General features: G+C 25.3%; 4 protein-coding genes across 6 annotated transcripts; 1 reads left to right on the top strand and 3 right to left on the bottom strand.

Moving 5' to 3' along the window:
- Positions 1-1,488: 1,488 nt before the first annotated feature.
- On the bottom strand, positions 1,489-2,524 carry LOC129607417 (muscle-specific protein 20). Its single transcript, XM_055518439.1, has 2 exons — positions 2,364-2,524; positions 1,489-2,218 (listed from the first exon to the last, which is right to left on the bottom strand). The coding sequence occupies exons 1-2, from the start codon at positions 2,391-2,393 to the stop codon at positions 1,694-1,696; spliced, it is 555 nt and encodes a 184-aa protein (XP_055374414.1). The 5' UTR covers positions 2,394-2,524; the 3' UTR covers positions 1,489-1,693.
- Positions 2,525-8,313: 5,789 nt separating this feature from the next.
- Positions 8,314-18,379, bottom strand: LOC129607415 (leucine-rich repeat-containing protein 15). Of its 3 annotated transcripts, XM_055518434.1 has the most exons (9): positions 16,409-16,778; positions 16,190-16,341; positions 11,554-12,047; positions 11,255-11,477; positions 11,051-11,187; positions 10,828-10,980; positions 10,577-10,757; positions 10,374-10,513; positions 8,314-10,187 (listed from the first exon to the last, which is right to left on the bottom strand). In XM_055518434.1, the coding sequence occupies exons 3-9, from the start codon at positions 11,921-11,923 to the stop codon at positions 9,877-9,879; spliced, it is 1,515 nt and encodes a 504-aa protein (XP_055374409.1). In that variant the 5' UTR covers positions 11,924-12,047; positions 16,190-16,341; positions 16,409-16,778; the 3' UTR covers positions 8,314-9,876. The 3 variants fall into 3 exon arrangements, with proteins under 3 accessions (XP_055374409.1, XP_055374408.1, XP_055374410.1); XM_055518433.1 differs by lacking the exons at positions 16,190-16,341; positions 16,409-16,778 and adding an exon at positions 18,095-18,379; XM_055518435.1 differs by lacking the exons at positions 16,190-16,341; positions 16,409-16,778 and adding an exon at positions 16,836-16,854.
- A 1,001-nt stretch (positions 18,380-19,380) lies between these two features.
- Positions 19,381-20,967, top strand: LOC129607341 (GTP-binding nuclear protein Ran). The gene is made up of 2 exons (XM_055518288.1): positions 19,381-20,072; positions 20,129-20,967. Exons 1-2 carry the CDS (start codon positions 19,641-19,643, stop codon positions 20,342-20,344), a joined length of 648 nt encoding a protein of 215 aa, XP_055374263.1. The 5' UTR covers positions 19,381-19,640; the 3' UTR covers positions 20,345-20,967.
- A 60-nt stretch (positions 20,968-21,027) lies between these two features.
- LOC129607340 (protein chiffon-like) lies at positions 21,028-25,822 on the bottom strand. The gene is made up of 7 exons (XM_055518287.1): positions 25,406-25,822; positions 25,260-25,350; positions 24,559-24,674; positions 24,288-24,419; positions 23,560-24,228; positions 22,717-23,407; positions 21,028-22,459 (listed from the first exon to the last, which is right to left on the bottom strand). The coding sequence occupies exons 2-7, from the start codon at positions 25,318-25,320 to the stop codon at positions 21,042-21,044; spliced, it is 3,087 nt and encodes a 1,028-aa protein (XP_055374262.1). The 5' UTR covers positions 25,321-25,350; positions 25,406-25,822; the 3' UTR covers positions 21,028-21,041.
- Positions 25,823-27,626: the final 1,804 nt, after the last annotated feature.

Here is a 27,626-nt window from a genome sequence, read left to right as displayed (position 1 = left end):
TGTTTATTTTTAAATTCCAAAATAATTACAAGATAAAATAATTTCAACTGTAAAACAAAACTGCATATAATGCAGAGGTGTAAAAATACCAAATTGTTTTGAAAATTATGGCTCGGAAATATGGAATATTGATTTTCCCTCTGCCAAATTTCGTATTTGGATTTTTTTGTCAAATTAAAAGCCGAATTCTTTTACTTCAAGAGTAAAATTCTCGAAAGAATAAAAACATACAATCTAACAAAGATTATTTGAGAAAGACGGAAGAAATTCCAAAATCAAGCTGCTTAAATCAAAAATTATAATGAGTTGTACATTAATAAAACAATTGTTATTATAATTAGAATGGGTACAGTATCCGGGTCTCACAGGATGCTCTAGAGTATGTCTCGAGCGGTTATGCTGTATTATATGCCTCACACTCAGAGAGAGAGCACAATAGATCCTTATACTCGATTGCGGTGCACTGTTACCCCGGTTGTACAAATCTACAACCAGGTATATGTAGTAGTATGTATGCATATATTTAATAGTAGTTTAAGTACATAGCCGTCACAGATTATTTTTAACGACAGTCTATAATTTCAAAATTCACGTACATTATTGTACACATGATCTTTGATTCCAAATACTTAAATGACTTTTTCTATTGGTCAAACATTTGCGGTTCGCCAATTTAGAAGGTTTTTATAGAATATTTGTTTTTTTTTGATGTTTTACAAAAATAAAATTATTTCTAAAGATACGCATAGAAGTTATAAGAAAAGTATTTGTAAAAGAAAAAAAAAAAAACAAAAAAAGTTTTCTGTATAAATAAAGTAAATAAAATTCAAAAAAAATTTTTTTTTGCGCAAGACTCTTTATTATTAATATTTATTTGAAAAATTAAGAAAAAAGTGGGGCGATAAGAATTTGTTTATGATTTTTATTGGAAAACTCAAATGAATTTACAGAAGATCGAGTTTCGATAAAAAATAACTTTAATTCTTCTTTAATAAAAAATATTTAATTAACTATAATTGCTAAGAATAATTTAAATTAGAGTAAGTAGTAGGGATTGACTGCTAACGAAATTGTCGCCGCTTTCGAAAATATAAAACTCTTGTCAATTTACTTTATTCAGCAATCGAATGATCACTTTTGATTGAATGGTCACAACGATTGATGAAAATTTTATCACTTCTTAGGTCTTTAATTTGCGTGCAATATTTGTCTTAACAGCATAAAAGTATTTTTTTTTTCTCTTAAAGGAAATTTTTGAATTTTTTTTTCGTAAATTTTTCTCTTTCTTTTTTGAAATTATTTTGTGTCCATATAAGGAATCAATATTTTTTCTTGAGCATTTTCGTGAATACAAATTATGCGCATATTTGTGAAAACACGATTTTGCTCATTTTTTTTTTTTGATGGTCAATAATTTTTGCCATTGTCTTGTTTTTATATTGTTTGTTGGTGTTGTGTTTGTGTTGCAAAAATGAATAAAAAATCAAATTTGAAGTTGGTTTTGTTTTTTAATTTTTTTTGCCAATACCAAAAATTGTTGATCTTTAAAACTAGTTTTGTATCAAAAATTATATTTAAAAATTATTTTTAATATTAAGTAATAATAATAATAGTAATATATTACATTAAATTGTTTGTTTTTTTTTACATTTAAGAAATATATATAAATAAAATTGTAATAATAGAAAAAAAATTATTTTCCAAGCAAAATTTTACGGCCAGCGCCAATATTTTGACCAGCTTGTGTTGCACCTTTATTTTGGCCAGCTTGAAGACCAATAACTGTTTGACCTGCTTTAAGTTGTTCTTCAGTAAAATCACGTTTGCATTCATCAGCTGGTTTTGGTCCAAGATTTGGTCCAGTCCATTCTGGATGTTTATATGTTTGACGTCCAAGAGCAAAAAGTGTATTAGTTACAGTTGCAATATCTTTCTTTTCCCATAAATCAACTGTTTGGAATACATCAACATCAGCTACACCATAATCCTTAATTGCTTTTTGGAAATTATTAATATTTTCCATCATTTTGAATTGACCACCGGATTCGTTAATTTTTGGAATGGATCCTGGTGCCAATTTGTTCATTAGTTTGCATAAGACTTGTCCGTCTTTTAAGACTTCTTCATATTCTTGACCAGCTGGAAATTTCCATTCAAGGATATTTTCAACCCAGGTTTGAGCTTCTTTGTCCATAGCTAAATCACGCTTTGAAGCGATCTACATAGTTTTGGAAATAGAAAAATTCCAAAAAAAAAAAAAATTTTATTTTTTTTGTCCTCAATTGCATTTAAATTTTTTTTTTAATTTTAATTAAAAAACAAAAAAAAATTTTAAATAATTTCAATTTAAATTTTTTTCTTACTTTTGCTCTAACTGCACGTTCTAAAGACATTTTTGCTTATTTTTTCTAATTTCAAGTATGCTCTCTTAGAATATTAATGCAAAACTAATGGCAAGATAGGAGAATTGTGGAGCTTTTAAATATTTTTTTTCATAAATTTTTCAACTTTCCCGAATTTTCTTTCTTAAAAGTAACGATGATGTGGGAAATGGTTTTAGGTGGGTGGAGTACCAAAAAACGTATTCTTTTTTTTTTTTTTTTGTTACTTTTTCTATATTAAATATTTTTTCTTTTAAAAATATGCGAAAAAAACATTACGTAATAGAAAATTTTGTATACACTTTATTTAATCACAACATATGTATATAAATAGACCAGAATGTAAATGTACAAATCTTAGAGATTTTGGAGAACATTATAATTTTGTATATACGCGCGTATAAACAAACCCACCCTTGATCTGAATACAATGAGTCATAAAATGAGTCGAATCATATTAAAATACGTTTCGTGAGTAGTTTAAAGATTTGTCAAATAATTAGTGCACGCAATATATGAAAAAAAAAAAAACATGTTACACAAACTAGACCAATATTTTGCCAAAAACTCTGGTTATGTTTTTTGTTAAAAAAAAAAAAATCAAAATTAAAATAAAAAAAATTTAAAAACATTGGAAATTTTTCTACGTCAACGAAAGATTTTAGTTATCAGGAGTAGTACTTATTTTTAATGCGCAATAAGCATGTGCTTTTAATTGTTGATATAACAAGTCGTTCAATTAATAAATTACATCAATACATTAAAATTTACGCCAGTATTAAAACACACAAGAACCGCGTATATGACAATGATAAATCAGATGCACAAAATTTAAAAAAACAAGTTGAAATTTGGAAAATCTTTAAGAAAAATTGGTTTCAAATGAATGAAAGTATTAACGCAGTGCATGAGCTTAACCATCATCACAACAGTCTATAAAAAAATATTTATGTTTGTAGTGTAAAGTTTAAAATTTTTTGTTGTGATATAGAAGTGCGTTATTCAATATCCTGTTATAGAATCAAAGTAACTCTACTCATATGGTATCGAATATAGAGAATAAATAATGGTGATAAAATTGTATAATGACGTGCATGTATCTTGGGACTGTTCCATTACTCAGTCGAATATTTTCTGTCCACTTTGTAAAAAGTAAAGTTAATTATATACCTAAATAATTTTTAGTCTTGTTCGACACTAATTTTTCAGTTTTCCTTAAAAAAATAGAGTTAATCATTTACTTACTAGAAACATATACATAGTTTCTTATCTGTAGTTCGTGTTAAGTTAAAAAAAAATGTTCAAAGTAAATTTCTATGATTTTGTTGGACTTCGAAAGGTCGAAAAATCAATCAATTTTTCCTTGAAAATTTGAAAAAAGAAAAAAATTTGCAAATATTGTGTTTCACTAAAAGTAAAAGCAGAAATGTTTGTTGCAATAGCGCCCTAGTCCTATTTGAATATTAAGATTTATCATACATATGTATGTCTTCTTTTTCTATATATTCTGTCCGGGAAACTCCGTATTATTCAAATTTTTTGATTTATTTTAAACCCAAGTATGTATATCGCAATATTTCAATTGTAATAAAAGGAAACTTATCTCATTTTCAAAATAAATAACCTGTATATAAAAGAAATTTCCACATATAGACGTACTTGTATTTTTACTTTGTTAATTAAAATCCCATACCTCACCAAAATCATTCTCGTGATTTGCATTATTTGCTTGTATCCCTGACTTCAAAATTGCAGTATAATACATGGTATATAAAATTCAGAATTAAATTTTAAATTGAAATATCTGAAAGCAGTACATTACAATATTACTGTAATAACTAAGCCATACTTAACTTTGTACGTCATACCTAATTTTAATATTGCAGTAATTAGGAATAAGTGACAGAAAAATTTTGTTAACTTAAACTTCAGTTGTGCCTATTTTTTTTTCAATATAATTTTTAGTTATTAAAATTCAATTAGAAATATTTCTGGTACAAAAATTTTCAAATAAAATTTTTTGTTAATTTTTAAGAATTCTGAAATCATTTACCTACATACATACATATATGCATATGCATATATGTACATATTATGAATTTTATTAATGTTCTATATTTCCAAAAAAAAAAGCGAGTTTAAGTAAAATTCAGGCATGACTTTTATAATTTTGCCATATTTTATGAAATATCTACTACGTATGTACATACAATAATATTAATATATTTCTATATGAAAATAGCTATAATGTATTTATTTTTTTTTTAATATTGTACGAAATAAATTTGCTATTGAAAATTTCAAATGAAAAAAAAAAAAAAAGAAAAATAACTTAAAATTTTATTTAACGTATTTAGGGGGCAATATGAAAATTTTTTTTAGAGCAAATTAATTTTTAAGAAATTTTTATAAAAGAATCAGAGTCTATATTTGAAATTATATTAAAAATATAAAAGAAAATTAGACGTTAATTCGTCTCATTCTTAATTTCTGTTTATTTTCAACGTGTTGAAAATTTTAACAGGTAAAAGGAAAATTTATAAATATAATTGTAAACTCATTCTACTACCCACGATATTTTCTTTTTCTTATTATTAAAAATACGATCATCAACTTTTTGGTGCTAAAATACCAAATGTTCTGAATACATAAAATTTTTAATAAAATTTTGATGTCTGGCTTTATTTTATTTTTTTTTTTTCGTTTTTTCGTACTAATTTGAAAATTTTTTATTTAATTATTTGGTCTGTCAGTTTTTTTACGATAAGGCATATACAGCACTCAATTACATATATATTAAATTTGTTATTAAAAAATTATTTAGAAAAATTATATACAGAAAATTCTTTAGAAACTATTTTATGAAATATTTTTTGTTTAGAAATTTTTTCTATTCAACAAATCCTTCCATAAATATTAAAATATTCTTAATAATTTAAAAAATATTTAGTATCATAAAGTTTTCTGATTTTTAACTTGCTAACTATGCCTGTTGACATTTTCTTCATTGACATTATACAGTAAGAGACAACCCTTCATATTTATTGTTTCAGTTATTTGCGATACGTGAAAATTTTATAAAAAAAAGTTTTAATATTACTCAGAAAATGATTTTCATTTTGATTCTATTTTTATTTGTAAAAATTCGCAAATGACAAAAGTTAAAAAAACCATTTCTAAAAATTTATTTTAAAGTGATAAAATATTCATAGTACGAGTAGTCGCCTACATTTTCAGAAAAACTCTCTGTTTAATGACAAATCTTCTTAAATTTTTGTAAAAGTAGGCTATTCGCATCACGTTTTTATAATTTTTATTATAATTTTAATTTTATCTTTTTGGAAAGTCTTTTTACTTTTTTAAAACCGAAACAAATAATTCGTTGCTTATTTTTTTCTTTGTTCAATAATGAAAAAAATTTAAGAAAATTTATTGCAAAATAAGAAAAAAAAATAGAAATAATCTCATATCTATATTTACCTCAGCTGATTAATTTGTTTAGAATCAGTAGGTAGGTACACATGTATGTATGTATAACATGTAAGAAAGCTATAAAATCAGTTTTGACTTTTATGGATCTGTTTTATGGAAAGATAAAATTTTTCTATTAATAGATTGCAATAATAATGATTATTAAATGTTACGTGTTAAAGAATAAATAAATTTTACGAATATTTTATTAAACAACCTGTCCTTATTATGTACTGTAAGATTTAATTAAGTAGTATTATAGTGTATAGAGAGATTTAGTTTTGAATTTGTGCGTACATTAAACGATAACGATTTAAAAAAATAAAATTTCTGAAAGAAATGATTTTAAAAAATTTTGTTGAAGAATTTTATTTGGAAAATTTCTTTAAAAGCAAAACTCTGCAAATTTTTGGTTTACAAATAACCAAAGAAAAAAAAAAATGGTGAAAAATAATTATGAGGTAAATTTAAAGTAAATATTGTTTGCAGGACTTCAAAAAAGATAGAAGCTAGAGCATTGCAAAATTATAAAAGGATAAGCACATTCTAATATAAATTTTAGTATTGAAGGATCATAAAAATATTGAAATTTATTTTCCATCATTATTAGAGTTGATTTAAAAATTTACAGCTTAAAGTCGAAATGTTCCTTAATTTGCTTTTGCTTCATTTTGTTTAGGCGAACAATTAAAACAACTTGCCCAGATGGTTATAAACATTAATTGAAATTTCATTTTATAAGATACGAAAGCTGTTAATTATAAGCAGTAAAAATCATGTCTCCGAGTTTTAGTTATTTTAAAAAAATTTTAAATAAAATTATTGCGGTGTCATATAATTGATTCGCACTAATAGTCTGTTGATTAGTTAAAGTAAGGAGTAAACTCTGTATGAGCTAGCAAATACCGCAAGTCATCTTGAGAATTTTTAGCAATAAATAACAAAATAACATTTGTTTTGAATTAATTTAAAATTTTTTGTAATAATATAATATATAAGGATATAAGTACATATTTGCATACATAATAAGGTCTGTGTAAGAGGCAAATTCTTGGGGAAAAATAAAACGATGTAAATTTTCTTATTTTTGAGTAGTAAGTACACATGCGAATGTGAATTTTTACTTGTTGAAATAGTTGTTCAAATTTTCCTATTTTTTTAAGTCGAACTCTATTTTTTAAACATTTTTGTGTTTTCTACTTTCAATGTCCATTTTTTATCAATACAAGTTTTTCTCCAAAAAATACAATTAACTAAAATATTTTTTTTTCTTCGTAACTGACCTCATGATTTTATATTTCGAACTTTTAAAATTGGTTCCATTCATTTTCTATTTCGTTATAGCAAATACATTCAAGTAGTTTCATTTTATAAATATGTATTCAATTCTGTGAAAATCTTAATCTGATTTTTAAATAATAGAATATTTTAAAATTACTATAATATTTTTTTAATTTGTAAATATATGTATGTACTTTTTATATTTTCTGCAAACACTATATTATGTGATTTACCTTTCTATTTAATTACCAAAAATGTATGTTTTATTATTGCCAAATTTTTATTACTTGTCGCTAAGGTTGTTATTTTATTTATAATATTTGCATACGTTTGTCTCATTAATTTTATTGCTATGAATTTTATTACTAATTATTTAAAGATTTTGGGAAATTAATGAGTTTTTTTTTGAACAATTTTTTAACAATGAATTGAATGTCGTACTTATATACATAATATAAAAATTTTTAAATTTATCTTTCAGAACAATTGGTTGACGGTACCTAAAGATTGATTTTTTTTATTTGTGTACGAACATTGTAATTTTATAAAAAAAGATAATTATTTAAAATAAATAAATATTTACCGAAAGCCTTGACAATGAATTTTTTTATAGCAAGTCTTTACTCTTATGTGTATAAAATATTTATTATTGAACGCGAATTATTTCAGCAAAAAAATAATTATAAAAAATTTAACCCTCTCAAAAGAAGATCAGTTTCCTTTACGATTTAATAATGTGATCAGTATATATAAGTACTGCGTATATATATATTTAGAAGTCAGTATTGAGAATATCAAAAATGCATTTAATATTAAAATAAATCTTTCTATGTCTTGTGATGATAAAATATAAATACAGTTTCGAGGACAACGACGACAGTGTACTAAATACTCGTCCTATTGATATGTAATTTTTCTCGAACAATTCGTACCTTAACTAATACTTCACTTACATACAAGATGCTATAATAATTTTATCTAACGCACTATGAATAATGAAAATAATGTTATGGTTAATCTTATGTTATGACAGTAAAATTTACAAAATATGATTTTTTCATACATAGTTTTATTTGAAATATACAAACTTCCATGTTACAATATTCAAATATTTTTTTTTTGTTTGAATTAAAAGTTTCAGCAAAAACGCTTTTTTTACTACAATATTTTTTTTCTTGATAATATAATTTTTTGTTTCTAAAAAATTGTTGCATGATATGTTTTAAAATTGATATGTATGTATTTTTTTTCAATTCGATTTTGATTGATATTACATAATAAATACTTGATTTTGTTTTTCTTTTTTATCATTATTATAAATCTAATTCATGTGGAGAAAATTTTCCCAATCACAAAATACTAAAAAATTACAATTGATACTAAATAGTTTGTATCTTAATAGTTAACACATTAATTAAAACTTAATTTAGTAACATTAAATAAATTTAAGAAACAACATAAGTATAAACATAAAGTTCACATCTTATAATATACCTTTGAATGTACGTTTGTTAAATGTATAAATGCATGTACATCTTTAAAAATTAAAATATCTTAACAAAAATTCTAATACATACAAGTTAAAAGGACTGGAATGATGGTACATATGCATCTAGATTTTATAAGTTTTCTAAATTGAGTATGTTGATATCAAAAATTTTTAAATATAATGGTTCTGTTTAAATACTTTTGTGTGAATTTTGAAATTTTCATTATAGATTTTATAAACAGCATTAGCGTTTCAGACTGCAGTTAAATCTACAACAAAAATTTCAGTTTATACATTATTAAATACAAATTTTAATTGACATAAAATAATTTCTACTAAAATGGTGAGATGTACAACAAATATTACATTAATTTCATAAAATAATCAACTAAAAGTATTTAATAACTAGTAAAGAAAAAATTTTTTCTTAAAATATTCTAATGTTATCAAATCCTCACTCTTTATTATTAGCTTTTATTTTAAATTAAAAAAAAAGATTATTTCATAAAATATTTGAAGCTGTTCCTTAAGTTCTAAAATGAGTTGCTTTGCAATGGTTATTTCTAATATACTCGTAATTATTAAAAAAACTATGTAACTTTATTCTAATGCGAGCAAATGAAAATTTTCTAAAATATTCCGGTTTTATTTTCGATTTTAATATAAAAGGGCAAACCAGCTTTAAATTTAAAATGCTGTTTTATACATAGGTATGTAAAAATAAGAAATAAAGAATTATTTTAACTGCAGCATATAAAAACATAGAAGAGTTTTAATTTTGGCGTAATATAATTTAAAGGCTAACATTCGAGTATTTTCAACAAAATTATCACCAATATTATCAATTGCAGAGATTGTGAAACCGGCACAATACCTCATATTTCATTCTAAGAGTAAAAAAAACTACATAATATTTCCAAAATTTTTAAAAAAATCTGACTTCAAACATTTTTTTTTTTAAATACAAAACTAAAATTAATAAAAATTTCTTTTGCACAATAAACAAGCTTCTACCCCGCAGGAACATTAAGCTTATTTTTTGCTATTATTTTTGGTATCAGGTATAATACTTAATATTAATTTAGATTGTCCTTAAATTCTAAACTTTACTTATAATTTTCTACAAAAATGTACTATTTTTCAAGCTATTTTTTCGTATTTTTTTGAAAAAGTACACAACATTTAAATATTTTTTTTATTTAAATTTCTTATATAAAAAAAGCGAGAAAATTTGAAAAAAATTTATAAAAATTTTTAAATTCTTCCATAAAAATTTAAAATATTTCTAAAAACTAAATAAGCTGGGTATAGAAAAATTGGTTGCTTATAAAAAATATAAATTTGCGTAATTTGCATATTTCCTTTACTGAAAGCTGCACGTCCTAAATTTTTACCGAAACAATCCATTCTTTCTTCTGGCATCATTTGTACATAATATTCGCGGCCTTCATTAACCATCGTACACATTGGTTTCTTTTTTTGTTGCATCTCGTCATCACGATCTTTAAGATCTTCTAATAATTGTCTGAACCAAGTTAAATCACAAGAGCATATTAGGGGATTATCTAAAAAGTTCAAAATAAAGACAATTGTTTATTATAACATATTATAATATAAATAAATACATATGTATGCGTTATAAACACAAAAGGTTATCACATTGTAATAAAGGTTACAATATTTAATTTATAAGCTAATATAAATGTTGTACCAGTATGTTTTGTAAATTTAAATATACAATTTTAACTTACCAGTAATATCAACTATTTTTAACGTATCTAACAAGGGTTCCACAATATCTTCAGGAATTCGATCCAATTTGTTATTTTGAAGGTTCAGAGATTCCAAAGAATTCAAATTTTCAAAAATCAAACCAGGCAACACTTTTATTCTAAGAATTAAAAAGTTAAATTTTAGAAAGAAAAAATTATATAAATTTGCATAGAAACATTACTCATTTTTTTGTAAATTTAAAAATGTCAAAGAATCTCCATAACCACTAAATGCATCCTCACTTATTGAAGTAATATTATTAGCACGAAGATCAAGATGACGAAGGCGATGTAACGGTCTAAGAGCTTCACTTGGGATTGCATGAATATTATTATCACCCAGACGAAGGTATTGCAAATTTTCTAAGGACAGCAAAATTTAAAATAAAAAATTTAAAAAAAAAAAATTTGTAATTTTTTCAATTTGTAGTACCTTCCAAACCAAAAAATGCTTCTGGATCAATATATACAATTTGATTTCCTTCTAATTCTAAAGAATTCAATTGACTCAAGTGATTAAACACTTTTGATGGAATCCTAGATAAACGATTATGTGCCAATATCAATGAATCCAAATGCTTTAAACCTAAAAATAAAATTTAATATAATCAATTAAGTTAAAAAAATTTTATTCATCAGTAAAACAAATTGTGTACCCTCAAAATCTCCAGATGAAATTTCTGTAATTTTATTTTCCTGTATTTCCAGCTTTTTTAATGTTTCTAAAATACATAAAGCATTTCTGGGAATTGATGTTAAATCATTTCCGCCGATATTCAGTCTCTTCAGCTTTCTGAATTCAATATTATGAAATTTAATTAGCATTTTTGTTTCATTATTTAAAATATTTATTTTATTACTTCTCTAATCCTCGAAATGCTTCATCCTCTATCAAATTGATTTTGTTTTCATATAGAGTTAAAATTTCTAATGATTCAAGTCCTTCAAAAGCTTTTTTATGAATTTGACCTATTTTATTATGATTTAAATTTAATATTAACAACTGGTATAAGTGTTTAATGGCAATTGTTGGAACTTTACTCAGTTGATTTTGAGAAATGTCAAGCTGTGTAAGCCCTTTTCCTAAAATTTTAATGAAATTATAAATAATCAAAAATATTGTAATATTTATTCAGCAATATAATTTTTCAAAATATACCTAATGAACTTAGAGCTGTTTCTTCTATTGCTGCTAAACTGCTGTTATGAATAGTTAAATGTCTTATATCGAGTGCTAAAAACACGAAACCTTGTAATTTTGGGAGATTATTATGACGAAGTTTTAAATAAAATATTATTGGGCTTCGGCCTTTCAAAACACTCATAGCACTACTAATATGTTGCAAATCTGTAGCTTCGCATAGTATATCTAATCCATTTTTTTTTACAGTGCACACACATGGTGCTATTTCATTACCTTGCGGACAAACTTGCTGTTGTGTTTGCTGTGTTAATACAAATATGTTTATTACACTACTAAAAACAATTATCGTTCTCCAGATAAAAGAGTACATCTTCAAAACTTCCATCGCATTCGAATTTGCACACTACACAACTTGCCTTAAATTTTCTGTATTAAATTTTCGCCAATAATTGCTTAGCTAATTTTTTGTTAGTTTAACTTTAATCCATCATTGTTGTATTATTATGAACCTAGACGTGAAAGAAAATTTATTATGTACATACATATGTATACGAATTTTTCATTTTAAAATAAAATAATGTATGTAAATGATATTTAAAATTAAATATTAAAAAAATGGTTTAAATAATCGAAGTAATTTTATATTAATTCAACAATTTGAATTATTATTGACATATGTATATATTTTGCTATTTGAAAAAATTTTAAATCTGTAAATATAAATCTTTTCTTTTTTAGAAGAATCAAAACGTAGCCAATAAGGTGTGAATGGGCCAACAGCGTATAAGCGATGGTTAAAATTGTTTATTGAAGATTATTTAAGAATAACAAGGGAGTAAAAAATTGCCATAAAGAGAACAGCAAATGTGAAACTCTTTCAAGAATTATCTGTCAAGGATTACCATCACTTTTACGTTAAGAATTGATTAAGCTTCCAAGTGAAAACAAACATTAATAACATATTATTTAATACCTTGAATAATCTTGCACTATTTGATTTAAAAGGGTATTATATAATATTTTTTAATATTAACTTTATTTATTTAAATAGTTATGGTAACTGAACAGGGTATGAATATGAACTGAATATGATCTGTAGGCAAAAAATTTATCCACTTAAGGTGTTTCGATTTTTCCAAACTTAATTTTCTAATTCGTTAAAAATTTTAAGCAAATCCCGAATCTGAGGAATACTAATGTTGATAAAAGGATTTATGCAAGCGTTTTTGAATAAATTTCTACTGTAATTGAATAAATTTTTTCGTTTGATCACAATTATTTTGTATTCTAAATCAATATATATGCATTTAGCTGCAAATTAGTTCCCTGAATTCAACTCTAAAAAAGCTTTAATTTAGCTTGTGTAATGTACTTGTTCAATTGAACTTTAACACTCTATTATTGCTATTTTAAAGCCACCGTATTGATATCAAAAGATTCATTTGGAAAGAAAAGAACTTACGGCCTCGCCTTATTTTAAGTGCAGGGCTAATAACAATACATATAATATTTGATTTACAAATTCTTTGGTAACACCATATTGTATATGTAGTTTATAGTGGTATACGGAAGACAGTTTTTGTAATTACACAAAAGAACTTGTTTTTGAGTGACGTTGAAATTTTAATTAAATTAAAAAAACTTAATTCTCACTAGCGGCCCTCAAAAAAGTAATTTGTTATGTAATTACAAAAATTATCTTCTGCATAGCACTGTAAACTATATACACAATGGTACAACTGAGTAACCAAAAACGAAACATACATCGTACTTCATACATATATATATTCTATAAGATGTTTAGAAATTAAATTATGACTTAATTTTCTACTTATCTTTTAATTATTTTAAATGAAAGTTTTTTTTAATTACAAATTTTTTTAAGAGTTTACAATTCAGAACATTATTTTTTTTTCTTTTACTACAACAACACTTCAATCAGAACAATTAAACAACAAATTTATTATAATTAAAAATTTCATATTTAATTTTCTAAATAAATGAAAACTTTAAATTTATTAGATTTATTTATTATTTTATGAATAAATAAATGAAATCACCGAAATTTAAAATAAAATATTTTCTCCATACATATTTATTAATGTATGTATGTGTAGCTTAATAAAATATTTTGCATTGAATAAACGAGTCACAAAAATTTACAAATCATTTCAATTGAAGAGTAAAGCAAAGCGATTATGGAAATACGCATATGAATTTGATAAATTTAATAAAATAAATTTAATTCTATATTATTTAAATGCATATGTGTGTGTATTAATTTTTAATACATTGGTTTTGCACAGTTCATTCGCGATAACACGAAATATTTTAAATATTGTGCATAAGTGGATAAATTCAAACATGCACCAAAACTAATATGGTAAGCAATTCAACTTAAATGACTACTTAATATGAATTTGCCCATTGTGTTATCACAAGATGCAATTATTTTGTTTGTTTTAATGAATACGGTTGAAGCAATCCGACAGTTCTTATTAGAAAATACTTTGGATATAAAATTTGAAATATGTAAATCGTTGCATTTGATGTGAATTGCATATTTTATTTTAAAATATGCATTTCACATCAAATACAAAGTTCTATTTATTATGTCCTCACTATATATTTTTTCCCCAAAACTTTTATTACATTCCTCTTATGATTATAATCAATATTCACTATTATGTATTCTTAAATAAAACTGGGAAAAAAATGTGCAATAAAAATCAGGCAAATTCTGGGGTTTTGGAATACTTTTTAATACGTCAAAGAAAAGAAAAATAACAATTAAAATGAATTAAATCGCAAAAAAATAACTTCTATTTCTTCATTTAATATAATTTTCAAAAATTTCTCCCATTTTTGTGAGTGTCGAATACGGCTTTTATCGCGATGTTAAGTTCTTCACAAGAGAACCGAAACTTTATATGATTCCATTAACCGTTTTTTAAATTTCACTCGGATTTTTAATAATACAATTATAAGTGAGTCTTGAATCTGCAAAGCGTTTCACATTGAATTGTAAAATTTGACAGAAAAATATGTGTATATGCCTGGCTACCTGTTGAAAATACAAATGTGATTTCTGTTTGATTAAAATCTATATACATACATACTTTACGCATTCTAAAAATGCATAAGGGCGAAATTAATTCCCAAACGGGTAGACAATTATTTTTATCTGTGTAAATTGCACATATTTTAGGTAAAATATTATTATAACTGTGCGTTCATAACCCATGAAAAATCGTGCTAACTTTAGAATTAATACTGTTTCAGTTGTAACTATGTGTAGACATGTTTGGGTTTATAAATTTATAAATTACTAAGTACCTACATATGTATATACGTAAAAAACTCCAACTGACTTATAAGTAGGTATGTAAGTATATTGCATTTGTGAAACTATTTAAGCGTTTAGCAAATAAATTAAATTGATTTTCTCAGTATTTCAAAGAATGTATGTACATACATTATTATTTTGTGTATATATCATTGTACGTACATTAATGCATATTCATAAAGTAGCACTTATCGAATTACATTATTTTTGTATTCTATACGAAACATACTAGATCATATGTACCAGCTACATAATTTTAATGTTAATGCAAAAGATTGAAATCAAACCTGATTGAAATTGGCTTATTTTCGTGCTCAAAAGATTTTAGGAGTAGAGATGACCACGTTTGTAGTATTATAATATGTATTTATTAGATAATTATATTTAATCAAGCGAGAATGGGTAATAGTTTTAGACTTTTGACTGAATATTACACATACATATTGTTATGACATGCTAAAAATTTCATGTGCCGATTGAAATTGTTAAAAAATTAAATGAGATATTTACATATGTACATATATTACGTAGATTCAAATGTTAAAAAATGAATTTAGTTCAACACAGAATAAATTTAAGATATTTAAACATACAAGAACAATATCCCCAAGAGAAAATCCTGTTAATGGAAAAAATAATGAAGTTAACGTAAATATGACCATACCATAGATGACCAAAGGATTACATTTTTAACAATTGAAGAGGTAAGTGGACAAAGGGGTTAACTAGCGTTTTAACGAAAATTGAGCTGCTCGGTTAGAACATCATAAAATTTCATATATTTTCAACTGTGATTACTCTTATAGCTAGAAATTAAAGAGGAGTTAAGTAACAAAAAAATTAATATTTTTACAATTTGTTAATGAAGAAAAGTGCCAGGAAGCAAATGTAAGTTAGCTCCTTTGTCCACTTATCGATTCAATTGATTGATTACAAAATGTGGTTGTCACAATTGTAAGTTAATATTTATTTAATTTTTTAATATTTTACAATAAAAAAACTTCCTTTAATTTGATAAAACACTTTATTGGTACTTATACTCGTATGTAATTAAAGCCATATTTTGTACACTTTTTTCATACTCTATAAAAAGGCTTCCTGCAGAGTATGTTATTTATTTTTGGAATTCATTTTGTAGGTTTTTTCGATTACCTATATTTAATTATTTTTTATTTGAATTTAAGGTAAAAAAAGTGGAGAACATTTATGTATATACATAATATATTCAATAAAATTTTCCAGCTAATATTAAAATTCTTAGATAATTACATATTATTGTATGTAGTAAAAGAAGAACGTAGGTACCTGTTAGAAGTTTAATTTGAAGCAATTCCATACACATATATGCTGGTAGGAACATACATTTATTACATTACAGATGAATTTTTTCCTACTTTTTGGATGCGGCTTAATTCAGATATTGGCTCTTTTACTTTTGTATTAATAAATATATAATTCTAAAATAAAAATTTTATTTCAACATTTATACTATAAAAGATTTTTAATTTTTTAAAATATGCTTACTATTTCAAGTTTCCTTTTCAAGCCAAGTCTTACTATTTCACCTTAAATTTTTTCTTGTTGTACGTTTATTTACTTTTCGCCTTCATCAAATGTCATAGCAGAATACTGCATTTCCATACCAGTTGTCTATTCAATTCATATTACCCATGTATTGCTTTTATCTTTCCAGAACATGAAATACTTTTTAATATATCCCAATTTATTATTATTATATCTTGAACTTTCACTATAAATACATTCCAAAACTCATTCCACTGTATGGAACTACATGATTATCTTAATTCATTTAGTTTTTGGTATTGATAATTTATAAATACATGTATATCAATATAATACAGTTTTTTTAACCAGAATTTAGGCTTTCCGCACATTAAATAATACTAGCAAACCAAACTAAGTAAACAATCTAAAATTATTACTTACCTACCTTATCATTTTATCAATAAAACTATACACATACGAGACACAAACATGCATTGCATGTCAACCAATGCCAACCAAAATATTGGATGGTGTCATGGTGATACTATACAAAAAAAAAGCGGCTGAAATAAAAATAACGTAAAATTTACGAGTTAGACTGCGATACATATTTTTTCAAATCTACTAAACGATTATTGATGAAAAATAAATTCGATAAATTCAATTGATTATGATAAGATTTATGCAATTTCAATGAAATTAAAATTTCATAAATTGCATAAATCTTATAAACAACCGTATTAACACTTGAGGAAAAAAGGAATATTGTACCGAAATAGAAAAGATTTTACGAACACACACAAAATTACATACTATAGTACTAAAGGTGAATTCACTGTTTGGTCATATTAAAGCCGAACTCAAAATTTTATTAAGAGTTCTGCGAACTAGCAGCTGCAAAAAATGTTGGTAATAAGGCTTCATTACAAAAATTTTGCGCTCATTGTGTTGGTAGGTACAAAAGCGATTTAGCAAAATCCAAATTGTTTGTTTTAGCTAGCTTAACTCATACCCAAGCCAGTCGTTTTCTTTCATTTTTGATAATAATTATGCCTGGTTAAACGACGACTTTTGCATAAATAATAAGTATACGTTTTATTCCGCTTGACCAAAAAAACTTGTCCCGGAAGAGAATGTCAACCATTCATGCAAAAATCGTCGTGTGAACACAAGTTTTCTTGATTAAGTTTTTATACGTTATACTGTCGCAGTAAATAACAAAGCATTTTAATATTGTTGACAACACTTGTGTACCCGTAACTGTTAATTATTATTACACATTTTCTTTATTGTAATTATTTTTTATAGCATTTTAAATTCGGCACTGACTTTACTGTAAAATCAGCTCTTATTTTAGACAGTTTAATATAATTATTAAATACAATAATGTTTTCACGATAGCTTTACGTCGTTTCACACCTTTTTAGTTTTTTTTTTTCGATTAATTCAGAGAGAAAAAATTCAAAGAGGGATGTTTCAGCACGTTGAATAGTATAAACGAAATGAGCAACAAATAAGCATAATTAAGTACATACATACATAATATATGTATGTATGTATATGTATAAAACGATTCATAATCATGACCAAATTTTGTATGATATTGTATGACATTCTTTATAAAAAAATAATGGAAAATATTAAAATTTGAACATTTTGTAAATCTTTAACAAATTGTTATTTATAAATATTTTATAATCTCACATCATTGCATTTTTTATTTTAAAATAAAATAAACGGTGGAAGTTTTAGACACTGCAAATTCTTTCTCTCATTTTATTGATTTAACTTTTTTTTCAATTTAAAATATACTAAAGACACTTTTTTTCTTTTGTATTGAATTTGACTTATTTCATTTAACAAACATTTCTGCAAATCTTTAAGTTAAGTCTACTAAGCTTCCATAATTTTTTATGTTGCAATTTAGACAAATAAAAAAAACTTAACTATTATTTATAACCAACTAGTTCCGTAAATTGCCAAAATCAAAAAAAAAATTATTTATCTGACGCATGCTTAGAAATCGAAAAGTAATCAAAGGTGTCCTTTACATATTTATCATAAAGAGAAAACTTAGGGCTCCAAAAAAAAATGTTCACGTCATTGCCAAAAATGAATATTTTTTTGTAGAAAACCCATCAAAAATATATGTACCGACATAGATCATTACGCAAAAAGTAGCAATCGATTGCGACAACTTGAATAGTGAATACATACACCAAATGTACAAAACTTGTTGAGTGGAAATGAAAATTAACCAAAAAAATTACTTTGATTTGTTCAAAATACATAATATTATTTATAAAAAATAAAAAAATCAATCCATCATATGTCAGAAAAGTGCTTAAAATGGCAAAAGAATTTAGCAACTTTTATATTTACAAAAAACCGTAATTTGATAGCGTAAGGAATAATACGCTTGGATTTTCACTTTTAAAAAACTAATCTAACTAATAATATAATAACCAAACTAACTAATAACATAATGCAAAAATTTACATTCTAGCACAAGTTTTAAAGTCGATCAATACAACAAAAATTGAACGACGCATATCTACATAATAACATCACATTTGTGCACAAATTCCACAACCCTTCAAAGCAATTTTTTTTGCATTCAATATTCTTTCATGAGAAATAGCGTAACTACATATTTACCTTCAGTGCCACATGGCTCTTTATATAAACATTATTATAATATGGCTCATTGAATAGACAAACATACTTATTTTTATACTCCGAGAATAGTGAGAAAATAATGATGCAAATACAATTCTCAATTTACATTTGTTGTGTTCACGGGCATGATACTCAATAAAATATCTTCTTTAACATTTTCACAATTTTTTTTAAAAAGTTTGCATATTTCTAGTTTACGTTTTTTGATATAAATAATGTAGCACAATGGCAACGCCTGACATTTTCTGGTTGGCAGTACTGGTTTTCAGTTTTGAAATACTGTTGGTGATATTTCATAAGAAAAAAAATGAAGTCACTAAGTGTCAAACGCAAAACCTAATAAGTACTAACTATTGCAATTGTATATGATATACGCGCTACTCCCGCCATTGGAGTGCATTTTTTTATTCAAAATTTTATAGAAAAATCGGGAAATATCTATCTGATAAAGTATAATCGCGCCGTCATTTGTGAATCAGAACGCTAAACAATTGTGATAAATTTGTATTCTCGCAATATTTAATTTTTAAAATATTGGTTGAAGTAATAAAATTTTAAGAGGAATAAAAAAATGGCACAAGAAGCAGATATTCCAACATTCAAGTGTGTTTTAGTCGGTGATGGAGGTACTGGTAAAACAACGTTTGTTAAAAGACATATGACCGGTGAATTTGAAAAGAAGTATGTAGCTACTTTGGGCGTTGAAGTACATCCTTTAGTTTTCCATACTAACAGAGGAGCGATCAGATTTAATGTTTGGGATACTGCTGGTCAAGAGAAATTCGGTGGACTGCGTGATGGTTATTACATTCAAGGACAATGCGCAATTATAATGTTTGATGTTACATCAAGGGTAACATACAAAAACGTACCGAATTGGCACAGAGATTTAGTGCGTGTTTGCGAGAGTATTCCAATTGTTTTATGCGGCAACAAAGTTGATATTAAAGATAGAAAAGTTAAAGCTAAAAGTATTGTATTTCACAGAAAAAAGAATTTGCAAGTATGTAGTTTTAAATTTTGTGTTATTTACTTGTTTTAATATGATTCATGTTTTAGTATTACGATATATCAGCAAAATCAAATTACAATTTCGAAAAACCATTTTTATGGTTGGCAAGAAAATTAGTTGGAGATCCTAATTTAGAGTTTGTGGCAATGCCAGCCCTCCTGCCACCAGAAGTCAAAATGGATAAAGAATGGCAAATTCAAATTGAAAAAGATTTGCAGGAAGCCCAAGAAACCGCTTTGCCCGAGGAAGATGAAGATTTGTAAACTTTTTGAGTATATAAGTGTGTTTGTACTTTTAAATAATAAAAGTGTCTCCACAAATATTGCTCTAAAAACAAGTTTATGTGAAGTTAATTTTAAGTTAATTTAATCTGTAGGATATGTTAGAATTAACCATTGTTTGGCAAAATTAATCATTTTGGTAATTAAAATGTTGAAACAATTCTACATCTGATAAAAAAAATTAAGAATTGTGTTTTCAAATTAGAAAAAAGCAAACTCAAGAATAATTAAGGGAAAAAGGATAAAAAGCTTTAAAACAGAAGTGATCGCCATATTTATTACATAGATACCTAGTTTTTTAATTTTTGTGAACAGCTGTTCGATTCTTGTAAGCAGCTAGTGTTGTGGAAATAAAAAGCGGGTATTGAAAAAATTTCAAAATTACAAATTCAACTTACTTAATCCAATTTCACTATAATGAAAAATAACAAAAATCGGGAAATTGTTTTCTTTTTTGGTTTGGAAAAAAACTATCTTATAAATATGAAAACATTTTTATTTAACTTAATTTTGTTATTCTTTTTAAAATACATATTTTAAGAAAATTATAATAAATTCACTTCACATACAAGAATTTTTTAATCTAAGAATTAAAAAAACAAAAATACATTTTTTTTAATATTTTGGTTGAAATAAAATTATTTCATAATGATTAATACTTAGAAAATAAAAGCTAACCTTATCTTTCCCTGTACCATCTTCCGCGAGGTTTTCGCAACACTCTCGAAGACGGAGGCGAAATACTATTTGAATTAACTTTTGCGGTAGTAGCTATTGTCGGTGATTTTATATGTGTTCGTGATTTGGTCTCATTAATTGGTAAAACTGAACTAGGAACACTCGCTGCTGTTAATAATGCAGATTGCTCGTTAGAATTATAACAAAGGAAAGTTTCTTGTACATCGGATTTGCTTCTAGGCGTTTCTTTACGATCACTTTTCTCCAATTTATTACTGCAATTTTCATTCACTAAGTCGCTTGTCACAGAAGGTATATTATTAAATGTAGTATTACTATCTAAAGCATCATTAAAGTCTTGGTTTATGGTTTCTTCATTAGCAGGTATATTACTAATAATAGACCAAGGACTAGATTTTTTAACCAAAACTCCTTTGTGATGATGAAAACCAGTTAAACAACCTTTTTGTCGTCTAGTCAAAAGTTTTTTCTTACATGGCCAACCAGTTTTATTGATAGGACGCTTCTTCTGGTTTAAACCAATTCTGAGGCCATCACTTAATAACAGTGGGCGATTATAAGAAAGTTCTTCTTTCATTGAACGATCTAAAATGTCATTGAAATTGACATCACTCAAAAATTTTTCTTTTTCTCCACCATCAGAATCGCTCTCATTGTGTTCAATACTATTGCTAAACCTATACGATAATGGATTATTAAAATCTAAACAGTCTGAATATGATTTCTTGAGAAAGTAATCAATTTCCTTTTCAAGAGCTGTAGAGCTCATTTTTTGTATTCTTTCGTTATAAAAGGATTTAGATTTACGTTTTAGATATTTGTTTAATTTGTTATCGGTTTCTTTTCGACTTTGAATTTCCTTACATTCGAGTTTACTATCATTTTCATTTTCAATCAATGAAGTTGAATTTGCTCTTATATTCAATAGAGGTTCTGGTGTTGGTTCTTTGCTATCATTGTTTACAGAATTTTGGCAACTACTACTTTTCTTAACGAGACAGCTTAGCATAGCTAGCGTTGAAGCGTGTTCCCTTGGAGATTTTCTAGGCATATCTAAGTTCATTAAATAAAATTTTTTAAAAGGTTTAGTTATTGTTGCTTGTTGCAAAGTAATTTCTTGTGACTGTTGCTGTAAGTCGAGATGTGGTTCTAAATTATTTTGTATGTTGTTATTTGTATGATATTTACAACTAGCACTATTTTTCTGATTGTTAGCGTATTTTTCTTTGACATTTGCATTTTCGTTTTCCAGCTTTATTCGAATTCCACCTTGATTTTCGTCAAATTTTTCCGAAATATTTGTTTCAACTTTATTTTTGCAAAGCATACAGAAGTTTTTGTACAATTTTCCTTGTGTCAAAGGAATGTGCCCCATTTCATATGGCAATTTCCTGTAGCCTGAAATATTTGAAAAAATAATTCTAATGAAAAAGGTAAATTTCGAATTATGAAAAAAGAAAAGTATGTTTTGAAGTTGTTTTTAAAATAAAATTAAAATAATTCAATATTCTAAATACTCCTCTCTATGTTGGATTCACAAATACATTATATAAAAATTTAATAATCTGGTTAAAAATTTGTGTTCCTCAAAATTAATGAAAATCAAAATAAAATCATTACCTAAATGTAAACGAGTTTGAAATAAATTTACTCACCTGTACCTCCGAAGAATTCAAAAATATGCTCTTTGCCAGTGTCTTGTCTACGAAAAACATTGTACCAAGGTTCAGTGCTAGGAATAGTTTCAAATGAATAGTTCAGATTTTTAAAATTATGTAAATAATCATCAGTTTTATTTCCACCTTTCAGTTTATTTTCTGTTATTTGCGATCCTCGTTTTTTTGTTTCAGAATTGTTCTTTATTTTTTCTTCACTTTTTTCTTCTGGGGCATGTGTACTAGAATACTTTCTTTTATTAGGTTTTTGTTCATTATTTTCTTTTTTATCAATCTCTGATTTCGTCTTCGGAAACATAAAATTTTCCGCTTCCCCATTTAATATGGATAGTTCAGATTGTCTAATTTTTCTAAATTTAACTATAATTGCCGGTTTGGTAATATCCTTGTCATTTATTTTATTATTGAAGTTTTCCTCAGGGTCACATTGAGATTTAATAACCTTATAATACAATGATGAATTGTCTTTTGTATAACTCTCTGAATCTTTATCAGACTTTCGAACTTCGCTTACATAATTTAAATTACTTTTTAAATTTACATGTACATTTGATGATATTTTATTACTTTTTGTAACTTCGTTTTTTCTTCTTTTACAACCGTTTGTGTTATGTTCTATATTAACTCCTTGGCGTGTAACCCTATTTATTTTACTTTGAACGCAGAGTGCCTGCAAAACATTAAACTGCTAAATAATTTATGTTAATATTAGAATATATTTAATTTTAAGTGGAGGTAACACAAAAACAGTTCGTAATCAATCTTTAAACCTGAAAGCAAACATTTTTCTTGCATTTATATACCAATATAATTTTTACATACCTTTTCGTTTTCTGTAACTGATCTCGAAAAATAATCGTGGTACTGTAATTTTGTCATACTTTTATTAGTTTCTTTTTTTTTATTTTTTATTTTAGAAAGGTTTTCTTCAAAGAAACATTTATGTTGAACCTTTTCATAAATGAGATTATCTAAATCTTCATAATTTTTCTGATCGCGTGCAAAGATAAAATGTTGTTTTGTTTCTAAGTGAACACTTAATTTATCATATTCGCATTTACAAAGTTCACAATATCCAAATCTATCAACTATATTATCCGTTTCATTAAAACAAACATTTACTTTATTGTGATTAACTACGTCTTGATTTGAGGTTTTAGTATTATTTAAATCACAATTGAATAAATTTATAAAGGGCCATTTGCTTTTTAATATTTGATAATATGGCCTATATTTATTTGAAATGTCTTCAATTTTTATAAATGGTTCAGTTAAATGTACGCTATTAACGACACCTTTTTTTTTATTATTTTTATATAACCTTAATTTTTTAATTGTTTTGTTTAAAAATATATTTGCGTAATTATAGTCCCATATACGTATATTTTTAAGTAATGCAACATCTAATAATCTTGACTGTGATAGGTTCGTTTCAAGACGTGCTCTATGGATCATTTCATCAACACGACTTCTTGTTCTTGAAGAATTTATCTGAAAAATATTTACGAAATTTAAAAAATGTAATTTGCTTTTTCATTAGATAATTTTACTTTATGTGCATTAAGATCTGTTGGTGTTGATTTATTATCTGTTGGTGTATCTTTTCCATTTAAAATTTTAGGATCTTTTGATTTATCAGTAATAAAATGTGTTACATCGTCGGTTAAGAACAGATTTATTGTCTGAACATAAAAAAAAAAAATCTTTTAATATACATACACTACATACATATATTTTGAACACTATTGTAATATTGATGTATTATCTGAACAGATGCTCAATATATACATAGGTACATATGTGAATATTAAAATATCTTACCCCTCCAACCGTTTTAATTTTATCTTCAAGCTTAGCATATTCACATTTTTTTTCAACGTCAATAAAAAATATTAAATTTGTAATTGAAGAAAGTGCTTTTGTTTGCTGTGTTGAATCTAAAATGAAAATGTTCTTAGTATAGATATATTCAGTGATATGTAAGTATACACTTATTTAAACAAATTTTTATTTTAAAATAAGAATCTTCGCTTTATTACATGATAAACAGCTTGAAATGCATTTTTAGTGCTGTCAAAATCAATTTTTTAATTTTTTTTAGTAAACAAATTATTGTAAGTTACTCAATTGTTGAAAAATTCCAATATGTACATGTATCACCCGAAGAGTATGTACATTTTAAAAAATATATCTTTTGATTTAATAATTTAGATTTGATTCTATATTTAGCGAAGCAGAAGATTTTTGTGCTTTTTATAAATATAATTCATACGCTATAATTTACTGATGTGCCTATAATCTCCATTTTGTATTATACTACCTGTATACATTTTATAAAAAAAAAACTTTATGCAAGCATCTACATACTTTGTGTAAACAACCTAGACTTTCTATTCAAAATGTCGCTACTATTATTTTTATATTAGCCCATTAAATATTTAAAATATTTAAAAGGAAAGAACAAGTAATTCTTAAGTAACACTGGGTTTGGCTTATTTATATCAATTATTGTTGAAACTTACCAATTTTGGTATTTATATTTCGGTCATTAGCAGATTTACTATTCTTTGTGTATGATTGCATTCCTAATATTTTGCATAAAATAAGTAAAACCTAAAAAAAAAATCTATAAAAATGTATTGAAACATAATGTAAAATATATTTTTACCCTTCATTTTACCCTACTCAAAATTTATTAAACAAATTTTGTTTTTTAAACTAACTTTTGATAATTTAATTTCTGAAAACTGATTTATATGCATCAATCTTTTTCATTTTAATGTCATTTAATTCAGTTCAATGCTCAGGTCTACTTTGTGTCAAAATGCAAACACGAAGTAAAAATTTGGTTGGTAGTACTGTGATTTCTAAAATTCATTTGATCCCATTGATTTTATAATTTCTATGTTGATTTTCTAGCACGACTGAACACTTAAAAGAACATTAATTTTTTATAATAAGCACTGGATAAATTAATACAAGAACTGATAGCAATTGAAAATCTTTATTGATTTTATTGAATTTGAATTGTTTTTGTAAGAACAAAAGAAATTCTAAACTCTTTTACATACTCCAAAACTCAAGTTACAGATTATCAATAATTATTAAAAGTCAAAACAACCATTGCTTGTAAGAGGCGTTTTCTGATGTTTATAGCATTTATGTAGTGGAAATATATATATGTATGTATATAATGTGATCTAAACATAAAGCATGCAAACAAAATGCACATATAGAACATAGTATATATTTTTATCACAAAGTTGGTAATATTGCGGTCAATGTCAAAATTTTAGGGTGGATCATTTTATATTAATATCAATGATTCCAACCACAACACTCGACATGACAAGAAATCGCATCAGTAAACATTCGAATATTTACAAAGGCAAATTATTAGGTATTTTGTTATTTAGCTTCTCGAAATTTCGAACTACTGGATATGAAAAAGTAGACCTTTAACCATGCTTATTTTTTAAAATATCGTTAAATATCACCTATAGGGCAGCTAGAGAGCAGTTTCTTTTACAGAAATTTGATTTTTTTTTGTTTAATATGTCAAATTGGTTAATATGTGTAGCAAAAGTGAATAACAGTTTGTCAAAAACATTTCAATTTTATAATTTATATTATAACTTATAGCAGGGGTTGACAACCTATTTCGGACGAAGGAATATACTCAAAATAAAATTTTATACAGGTAGGTCTCTCACTGTGCTTCTGTTAGAGCGAATTTTTGTCGCTAACCACATTTCGAAACTTTCACGTTTCATAAGTTTATTGATTTTTTTTAAAAATATTTTTGTTGTATGCCGTGCCGCGCCAAAAGTTCTAAAGGACAACAGTTTGCCGACCCCTTACCTATAGAAATTAGGAAATGAAATTTTTTAACATGAACAATCTCCAATAAAATCTATTTTTCTAAAGTTTCGATTTCTTATTAAAAAAAATCCGTCCCAGATTTTTTATTCATATTAAAAAATGCTAATAGCTTTGAAGTCGCCTATGCAAAGTAACCATTAGATACTTGTTTTAAAAATAATTGACAGATCTTGATTTTTGCTTTTATAATCAATTATATCTGTCCTGTCCTCGTAAAAAATTACGCAAAGTGAGAAATTTCGATTTTTTTTAAAAACACGAAATTTCTTGGAAATTTTCGTTATTATTTTTTCTTTTTCACTGCGCTATAAAGAGAAGTAAATACTCGTATCTTACCCAGCATTTACACGTACAAGTTACTTGCAAGAAAGTTGCAATACAAACAAAAATTTTACTAACACATTGAAATATTTCTACTTGCTTGTTTACTTGCAGTTCAACTTGCAAGAAAATTTTGCTGCCAGTAATTTGAGCAAGTAATTTGACATATTGAGAAATTCACAAAAAAAAATTTGTTGTTTTGATTTTTTTTTTTTTTTTAATTTAAAATTTTTGAATTTTGTTTTGAAAAAATTAAACTTAGCAAACTTATGGTTTCTAAAATTTATAAACAATTATATATATTGCTAGTTGTTTTCTTCTCAAAGACATTTTCAAAAATTAACTTGCTAAACGCCTACGTCATAATAGCAAGTAATTTGACATTTGGAAAAACTAATTGACAATTAATATTATACAAACTTGCTTGCAAGTAACTTGTATGTGTAAATGCTGGGTTACATACAATATTTTCTTCAGTTTGTCATATTTATTGGAAATGTTTAGAGAACTGTATTCAAAAATTAAAAGTACATACGTATATTAGGTATTGTAAAATTTGGCATTCTGAAAATTCGATAGTATAAATTGAAATTGCTGATTGTTATTATCAGAAATAAGTTTTAAATTAAAATTACAACCGCCAAAAGTATTTTAACGTCATTTAAAATTTAAAAGGACTTTTAAAA

The sequence above is a fragment of the Condylostylus longicornis genome, unplaced genomic scaffold (assembly GCF_029603195.1).
Source record: "Condylostylus longicornis isolate FDR11 unplaced genomic scaffold, ASM2960319v2 ptg000027l, whole genome shotgun sequence".
Classification (NCBI taxonomy): Eukaryota; Metazoa; Arthropoda; class Insecta; order Diptera; family Dolichopodidae; genus Condylostylus; species Condylostylus longicornis.
This window is presented reverse-complemented; position numbering and strand designations above follow the sequence as displayed.

Bases quoted from the DNA above. Each gene is read 5' to 3' on its own strand.
- LOC129607417 (XM_055518439.1), bottom strand. From the start codon at position 2,393: ATGTCTTTAGAACGTGCAGTTAGAGCAAAA. The intron at 2,219-2,363 runs GTAAGAAAAAAA...AAAACTATGTAG, and splicing joins AACGTGCAGTTAGAGCAAAA to ATCGCTTCAAAGCGTGATTT.
- LOC129607415 (XM_055518433.1), bottom strand. From the start codon at position 11,923: ATGGAAGTTTTGAAGATGTACTCTTTTATCTGGAGAACGATAATTGTT. The intron at 10,514-10,576 runs GTAATGTTTCTA...TTTAATTCTTAG, and splicing joins TTAAATTTACAAAAAAATGA to AATAAAAGTGTTGCCTGGTT. The intron at 10,188-10,373 runs GTAAGTTAAAAT...TGAACTTTTTAG, and splicing joins AAAAATAGTTGATATTACTG to ATAATCCCCTAATATGCTCT.
- LOC129607341 (XM_055518288.1), top strand. From the start codon at position 19,641: ATGGCACAAGAAGCAGATATTCCAACATTCAAGTGTGTTTTAGTCGGT. The intron at 20,073-20,128 runs GTATGTAGTTTT...TTCATGTTTTAG, and splicing joins ACAGAAAAAAGAATTTGCAA to TATTACGATATATCAGCAAA.
- LOC129607340 (XM_055518287.1), bottom strand. From the start codon at position 25,320: ATGCAATCATACACAAAGAATAGTAAATCTGCTAATGACCGAAATATA. The intron at 24,229-24,287 runs GTAAAATTATCT...AATATTTTTCAG, and splicing joins CAGATCTTAATGCACATAAA to ATAAATTCTTCAAGAACAAG. The intron at 22,460-22,716 runs GTGAGTAAATTT...CAAATATTTCAG, and splicing joins TGAATTCTTCGGAGGTACAG to GCTACAGGAAATTGCCATAT.